Source organism: Cyrtonyx montezumae, unplaced genomic scaffold (genome assembly GCF_038088225.1).
Source record: "Cyrtonyx montezumae isolate F1298 unplaced genomic scaffold, pur_monq_1.0 scaffold_13, whole genome shotgun sequence".
NCBI classification, from domain to species: Eukaryota; Metazoa; Chordata; class Aves; order Galliformes; family Odontophoridae; genus Cyrtonyx; species Cyrtonyx montezumae.
Genome location: NW_027071859.1, coordinates 37,054,357 through 37,062,620, shown reverse-complemented (window position 1 = coordinate 37,062,620; position 8,264 = coordinate 37,054,357). Strand labels below are relative to the sequence as shown.

The window sequence follows — 8,264 nt, the reverse complement described above, 5'->3', positions numbered from 1 at the left end:
GAACCATGCAGCTCGCTCACCCAGTCTCCTCAAAAGGATAGGAGGAGAAAATATTAGGAAACAAACAAACAAGCAAACAAACCAACAGCTCAGAGGTTAAGATGAGGGCAGGGAGATCATTCACCTGTTACTGTTACGGACAAAGCAGATTCAGCATAAGGAGATTAATGTAATTCTAACTACTAATTAACTAGAACAGTGTGAACTGAAAGTAAACGGAAAGTACCTTTTCCCCATCCACTATTCTACTCTATTTTACCTCCTGCCCCCAGGTGGCTCAAGGGAATGAGGGCCGTGGTCAGTCGCTTCATCTCTGCCACAGACCCTCTCTGCCCCTGTTGCTCCACGTGGGTCCCTCCAACAACGCTGTCCATCCCAAGTGATGCCATGTGTAGCCTGCAGCTGTCCCAGCACAGCACTGCCCCCAAACGGCTCCATACAGCCTCCCCACGGGTGCAGCTCCGAGGGAGGAGGGTGATACAAAGATGATCAGAGGGCTGGAGCACCTTTCCTACTAAGAAAGGCCCAAGGAGTCAGGCTAATTTAGCTTGGAGAATGCTCCGGAGAGATCACACAGTGCCCTTCCAGTACTTAAAGAGAGCTCATAAGCAGGAGGGGGGAGGGGGGGTGTGACTTTTAAGCATAGCCTGATAGGAAAAAGCTTTAAACGATGAGGAAACGTAGGCTGGGTGGTGAGGGATGGGCACAGCCGCCCAGAAGAGCTGTGGGTACCCCATCCCTGGAGGCGTTCAGAGCCAGGTTGGACGGTGCCCTGGGCAGGCGGAGCTGGGCAGAAAGGCGCACCAAGCTTACTGAGGCTGCGTGCAGGACGCTCGGCGCGAGCCTGACACCTGCAGGATGCTCCCGAGAGCAACCAGCTGGACCCGGCTGGCGCTCAATAACACGGAACCGAAGGCTTTGGCCCCGGAGGAGGCAAACCGGCCCAGGTGGCACCTAGCCCGCGCCAGAGAAAGCGGCCGGATCGCCTCTCTGCTCCTGTGCTTGTTCACTCGCTAACTGCCTGAGCCAGACCCCGGGCAACTCCTGCCAGCTCACCCCGCCCCGGCGTCGCGAAAGTGCTCTGCGCATGCGCCGCGCCGCTCTGCGCAGGCGCAGCGTAGAACTGGGACTCGGCGGCGGCGGCGGCGATGGGCGGGAGGTTGACGCGCGTGTTCCGGACATTCAACGTGGAGAACCGGGCCCGCCGTGAGATCAGCAAGGAGAAGCCCACCCCCGCGCCGCGCCACCCCACGAGCCATCTGGACGCGCTGACCGGTGAGGGCCGGCTGCAGCGAGGGCTGCCGCCCGCGGTGAAGGCTGCGCGGGAGGAGCGCCGGTGACATTGAGCAGGGCGGCGCGCGGGGCATGCCGGGAGCGCGGCCGGCGGCGTTGGGCGGGTCGGTTGCTAGGGCGGTTGCTAAGGGCCGCGGCGCCGCGCCGTGAGGACTCGGGGTAACTTGGGTGGGGGGGGGTCGGTCGTGGAGTCACGTGATTAGCTGTGCGTTTGTGCTGAGAGTAGTGCTAGCAGAAAGGGAGCATTCGTGCCTCATCTCTTCGCTCTTTTGTTTGTTTTCTAAGTTTTTTTCTGTTCTTTACCCCCTCTCCTTCAGACCACCCTGGGATACAAGAGGAGATTTCCAGGAAGGACGACAGGCTTCTCACCTTGTTAAAGGACGTTTATGTGGAGTCCAGAGACCCCCCAGGATGGGTGAGTGCCTCTGTGGGACACATATGAGCATCAGCTCTGTTGTCTTAAAACCCAACACAAACTCTGTGGGATTTTTCTTTTTTAAAGAATAATGCTCTGTTAGTGCTTAGAAGCTATGCTGTTGATAGATAAACGTGATGTTTTTAGTGCTCGGTTATACACCATTGGCGCAGGTTGCAGTCATGCAACCTATGTGCTTACAGTGCTCAGTTTTAAAATCACAGTGATCTTATTTTGTTCTTAAGTTCCCGTTTCTGCTCCCTCAAATGCAGAAGGGAAGTTGGCCAAGCCCTTTGAAACTACTGTTTACTAGAGGTGTCCCACGCAGCTCCTGAGACTAAGTTGGGACTAATACTGGAGTATGGATGTGGTAGATGACAAAGGCATTAAAGATGGCATCTTATGCAGAGTTTTTCCTTATATGGCTCAGGAAATGCCAAGGTTTGGTTGTTTTTGTACAGCCTTTTGGAATGTTAGGCCATCAGGTTATAACACTGCAGTCTTTAACCTGGAAAGCAAGGCATACCCCATCCAGTAACAGGCAGGCTAGGGCTTAGTCTCATCTGCTCTACCTTCTTCCACTTTATACCTCTTGCATTATGGGATTTTATTCTAGCTCCTTCTTTCACTAGTAAAAATTTTTACACTCATCTAGCAGTAAAATTTCTAAATTGTCACATCCATGGTACCATCTATTTAAGACTAAAATATCTTAAAACAATCTGTTCCCTGAAGTTTCCAAGTAGTCTCTATCCTTTTATTTTCATAATAGAGGTTAGGACACTAATCTCGTATAGCTGAAAGTCTAATGGCAATATCTTTAAACACTTCCATTTCTAAGCCAGTGAGGAGAGGTTTCAGGAAAAGCCACAAGTGGAACAAATCTCAATGCCTCATTCTATGCCTTCTACAAGACAGTGGCCACATAAGACTTGCATTTGTGGTGTGCCTGCTTAAAGTTGTTAGGAAAAGCGTGGTTAATGTGGTAGCAGTGAGGCTTGTGAGCAAAAGCTTCTTTCTAAAATCTTCCTTGTCCAGATGTTTTTCTGAACACTTCTTTCCTCTGAATACTTTGTGCAAAGTGTATATGTATTTGGTGTGCCTGTGTTACATGAAAAAGTATCAGCTTTCAGTCCTGAGGTGACAGATACCTAGAGATAGGTCATTTTATTAAGGCTTGAAAAATGGTTCATTATCTGAGTATAATTTTAGCAGGAAATTAAGGGAAAAGTAGGTAGCATTGTCAGACATTCTGTGTAGTTTAGAAACAGGCAGTTACAGATGCTGTAGCATCCACATAGTCTCAGCTTTGGGTTAATACAGTAGCAGTGTGCACTTAAAAGTAGTTTTTCTTAAGAAGGTTGCCATTGTTTCTATTTTGTAGTGTTATTTATTAGTGAAATCTTAAATAAAAGGGAAGGTAGAGCTGGTTTGGAAATGATTTAGAAAAGAAGATGTAAAAGGACTTAAAAGAGAGACTTTCAGTGTCTGAGTACTGCAGTGATCTTGAGAATTCAGTTGCACGTGATGATGCTGAATATTCTCTTGTCCATCAGAGCTTGTTCTCGAGACAGAGCAAAAGAGGTGATACCTTTTAGTTGAAAAACTGAAGTCTGAAAATGAGAGGAGAAGAACGAAAAGGATTTCCAGTGGTATCATGAGAAGGATTCCAGTTTTCAATGTGATTTTTCCCCTCCCCACTGACATGAATCAGTATCAAATACTGGGTCATGTGTATTTGCATTTGGGTACCAAATGGCTTGTATGAAGGGCTGCTGAGTCTGTACAGCACTTCAACTGTACTGGATCATAGCTTTTCGTGGTGTGGATAGGGAGTTGGCCCTCTATATGGAGTAGCTGTGCAACAACTGCCTGTAATTGTGATATGCAGAAGTGAGGGTGGCTAAGCTACCTTTTTATTGCTGTGAAAATGGGAAAAACTACTGGGAAATGCCATATTTAGAGATATCAAATAGCTCAACTGTTACAGTATGTGTAGTAAACAGAACTGCTGTTAAGCTCTTTTTGTTTTTCTTCCCATAATTAGGTAAAAGATGGAGGTGACAAACGTCTTCCACGTAAACAGGAGGAGAAGAGATTGACAAAACTAGGTCAAATGAAAGAGCTAGATATTAAGAAAGTTCCCGTAGGCAAAATTTCCACTGTGGAGGCTCTGATGCTTCTTAATAATCATAAACTTCATCCTCAGATATGGACTGCAGAGAAAATAGCAGCAGAGTACAGTCTGGAACTGAAGGAAGTCAACTCTCTTCTGGAATTCTTCATTCCTTTCTCCTTGCAAGAATTTCCTAAAGAAACAAGGAAAGCTATAAAACCAACATAAGAATAATTACAAAAAACTTGTGCCATCTTGCTTGTGTCTTAATTATACCACTGAGTATATTTGATGTCTGAGAAGTGCTGGTAATGTGTTATCCAGCAAGGCTGCTGCCTTGTACCAAAAAGATGTATTCAGGCAATTCCATCCTGTATTTGATGGCTTCAGGTAAATGTGGTAATTACAGGACACAGTTTGCGAAACAGATTTTAAGAACTAAGTTGTGTGAGAGCCTGTCACAGGATTCTGATTGCTGCATTCATGTGTCTTCCATTCAGTTAAAATATGTAAGTTCTATTTAGAAATTTAACTTAAACAAACAATAAAGCCCAGACATATTGCCTTTCTTAACAGAGACTTCCTGGCCTCTGGCAAAATCAGTGCTGTGTATTAGCTCTGTAATTTGTGTTGCAAGGACATGTTCTCAAGGTATGTATATACTAAAGTAGCTGTATTTCTACTGTGTAAAAGTTAAATAGCACTTATACTTTACAAAGAGTGTTAGCCACAGGAAGATTTAGAAAGTTCAGCTGTGTCAAAATACAAAGGTGAGTAGCTAGAAGTCCTCTTCCTGATGGCTGTGGTGTGACCCTCTCTTCCACTCTGTTCTGATTTTGCTGAATTATCTGTACCTCCCCAGGTACCGTCCAGTCAGTGAATTTGTAGTGAAAATCTGGTATCATGGCAGTCCTTTGCAGCAGCCTCTGGCACTTGCTGTGTGAGAAGTAATGGCACATTTAGTAGGTAGCTATTAAATACAATTGTATCTACTGATTGGACTCACTAGTAGACCTTCTGAAAATGTCTACTTGTGCTGTTGTAAGAACCCTTTTTCCCCCATGTAAGCCTTCTTTGATTTATCCAAATACAAGCTTAGATCAGTGCGTTCACTGACAAACAAGTTTTCCTCGTGCTACCACACTTGATGTGAACAGCATCGTTTAGCTGTCAGCAAAGGAAATTAAACTGAGGAGATGACTGGACTTCAGTTTTGATACTCTGCTTGGATCTGTGTAGATAAGGAAGAAGTTTAGCACTGCTGGCTAAGTACTGACTAGTGAAAACTGGTTCATGTTTTCCAGCTAACTAGAAGAGGGAGCAGAATTTATGTTTAAAATTACAGTATGGTTGCCTTCATTTAGAAAAAAAAAAAGTTAAAATGTTTACATTGCAATGTGAATGTTTCTAATGCTCACCACCAAAAAAGCTAAATGTGACTTTCTTTTTAACAACTTCTCTGTTAGGTCTTAGAATTCTGATCATGGTAAATATTTTACCAAGAACAACATCACCTTTGCTATTTTTAAAGGAAGATTCTTACTGCTTCTCTGAGACGGAACAAAGTAATTATAGTTTACCACAGTGTGTTCAAGGTGTTCTCATTGTCACTACAGACTAGTGAAGGATTGTGTAAAAGTGCTCATTTGTCTTGCATGTGGGTGATGGCCTGGTCACTGTTCCTGTAACTTAATAGGGACAGACTGAAGTGAAAATGACACATAGCACTTCTGAGCTGTGAACCACATGATGATTGACTTGATTTCCACAAAATACCTGTCTGTGCTGTAACAGAAACACTGTATTTTTCAATACAGTTCATCCCAGTCTAATACTTAAGGTGGAAATTGGAAAGAACAGCTGTGGAGTACTTTTGGTACAGATACTTTATTATTGTCAGGGACCTTGTGATTTCCTTATTTGAAAATGGATCTTCAGTTATGTATTGGAGTTGATTAAAAACTTGCTTTACAATCAGCAGTAGACAACAGTAGACTCAGTACCTATTTTGGTGTTTCCTTTACACTTTGAACTTGTTTTTGTCTATTCCCTTTCCTGTGGCTGTTTAGCTGCTGGTGTAAGGAAAAGGTGTTCAAGGAAATGTTTTGAAGTGGTAATTATGGAGGATTTGTGAGGATCTGCCACACAGGTTTATGGGAACCTTATCTGGATAATTTCTCGTGTTTCTTTTCCATGAATGCGCTGTGCCAAACATCAAATATTTTTACCACTGTAAAGAACTAGTGTATAGTAAATTTGATAAAGAACCTACATTGTTCTCTAGGAACGTTTCAGCAGATACTCTGACTTCCAGACTTGGGTTTTCCTCAAGATGTCTCTAGGGGGAGTATATTTGCTCACTTATCTGTGTTTTCTGGGCCGTTCTCACTTCAGTGCATCCGTTTCTCTAGCTTCATTCTGTAAGTTTGTATTCCCAGTCTCCAGGCAGTTCTCTCTGCCAGTTTCTGTGAAAACTTTATGTAGCTACACTTCCTGCTTTTTACTCCCTCACAGGCAAATGTTGCTTATATTCACATTATCAGTGACCTGTTTTATTTCAGCAGAGCGGTGTCTTGCCTTCCAGGAGTAGTGTATCTGTGGTAAAGATGAGAGGACAGAGCAAATGCTTTGTTCTGGGGAACTTGTGACAGACTTTCAAAAGGGATGTAGCTTTTCATTTATCTTCAAAATTTGTCCTTTGAGGTATTCTAAACTAAAATAGATCTTGTGCTGTCTTTCTTTGTATTAATAGTAGCCAGGTTCTTGCAATTTGATGTTGGGATAGCAAGATCAGAGTTGTAAGGCAGGAAAGAGGTTTAACTCCACTCTGTGCAGTTCAGTCAGAGGGAACTTCAATAAAGCAATCTTTCTGTAGTTATCCAGCATAGGGAACTTGTCTTTTAAGCTGCCTATCTTTTCCCAAGAAGGAAGGAAAGCGATGCTCATAAGTTAGATTTGTATACTAAACTTAGAGTATCTTATTTCTGTATTGATAAATGGGGTCAAACCTCAAGGAATAGTAAAACAGAATCGAAAAATCTGAAGTTTAAAAGGATGTCTTTTTCATATAAGATCATACTTCCTTGTTTGTAATTCCAGGAAGCTTCAGGTTTCATACCTCTGTGCTGGAATGTTTTTTGAACAGGATTTTTCTGGTCGGTGTTGAATTCACAGCAACAGCTATAGAGACCTGCTCAGTGCAGGCAGGCTTCAGGTACAAATGGCTTTTGGTACTTGAGACTGCAAGAGCAAGGAAGGTCTGCACTGACATACTATTAAACCACTGCACTGCTGCCTATCATTACTAAATACATCTCAGTGAAAATTCACTATGAACCTAGTGAATTTTGTATCCTCCCATGGTTTAGGTAGGTTCTGCCATGTTATTATCAGTGCTGTGTGTTTTCTGTTGAGGGCTTCCAGAGAAAGCTTTTTCAATTGGGAAAACAGCCCCCTAGAAATTGTATTTAGCCCACATCAGGATTTGGGTGTTGTAAGAGGGTGCGGGAATTCCATCCATGTTTTTTAGGCCTCCTGACAAAGTGTAGTACTGCTGTGTTGTGAGAGAAGAAATTGGAAGAGAACTAGAGCATAGCAGCTCCTATGAGGATTTCTTGCCCAGAAGTGGAAAATGCAAGGCATTTGTAGGACTGAAGCTCTGTGGGTAGGTGCAGTGGTACACAGGAGCAGCCATACCTGTGAGTGGGGTTGCCCTAGGGAACAGAGTTCACCAGTGCTGCTGGTGACAGCCAGGCTTATTCCTGCCGTAGGTTTCTGTAAGCAGAAGCATGGATGTAAAGCAACTGGTAGGTCTGCTTATGTGGGAGATGTTTGGAGCAACCTGCATGTGGCTGGGAACCTGCATGTGGCTGGGAATGCTGAGCTGGTGGTAATTGCCTGCCTTGGCAGAAGGAAAAAAAATAAAGGTGAAGGTGTAGTCTTCAGAGTATTTTCTCTGAACTAAAATATGTCCTGTTATTAATTACACAGAGCTTTGTTCCCAGGAAAAACAACAACAACAACAAAATAACCACGATGCAGGTTTTGATTCAAGCAGTTCTGACTTGCCTCAGGCCAGGTGCTGCATGGGCTCTGTGAGCCAGCACGGCCAGAGCTGTGCTGCAGGGCTGAGGTGCTGGGCAGGAGCCTGAGGCTGTGTGCTGGCACTCTCAGTTGCCTTTGGTCCTGTTCCCTGGTGCTGGGAGCGCAGCACTATATCCTAAAGCATGCCACGGGCTGGGCTATCAGCTCCCTCCTGTTGAAGAGGTGAGGTGGGTTCAAGCTCCTGTATTTACAACTGAGAAGCAGCGTTTTACTCGTCTGCATCAGTTGCTATCCTTTGCTTGGGTCAAACATATGTTCACCTTACTTCTATTAAGGAGGAAAGGTTACTAAAACTGGGTATAGTGCTAAAATGTGACCAAACTTTCTGAGTACACT

General features: G+C 44.1%; 1 protein-coding gene across 1 annotated transcript; it reads left to right on the top strand.

The window, feature by feature from the left end:
• Positions 1 to 1,131: 1,131 nt before the first annotated feature.
• NDUFAF4 (NADH:ubiquinone oxidoreductase complex assembly factor 4) lies at positions 1,132 to 4,690 on the top strand. The gene is made up of 3 exons (XM_065731047.1): positions 1,132 to 1,275; positions 1,611 to 1,708; positions 3,756 to 4,690. Exons 1-3 carry the CDS (start codon positions 1,149 to 1,151, stop codon positions 4,050 to 4,052), a joined length of 522 nt encoding a protein of 173 aa, XP_065587119.1. The 5' UTR covers positions 1,132 to 1,148; the 3' UTR covers positions 4,053 to 4,690.
• Positions 4,691 to 8,264: the final 3,574 nt, after the last annotated feature.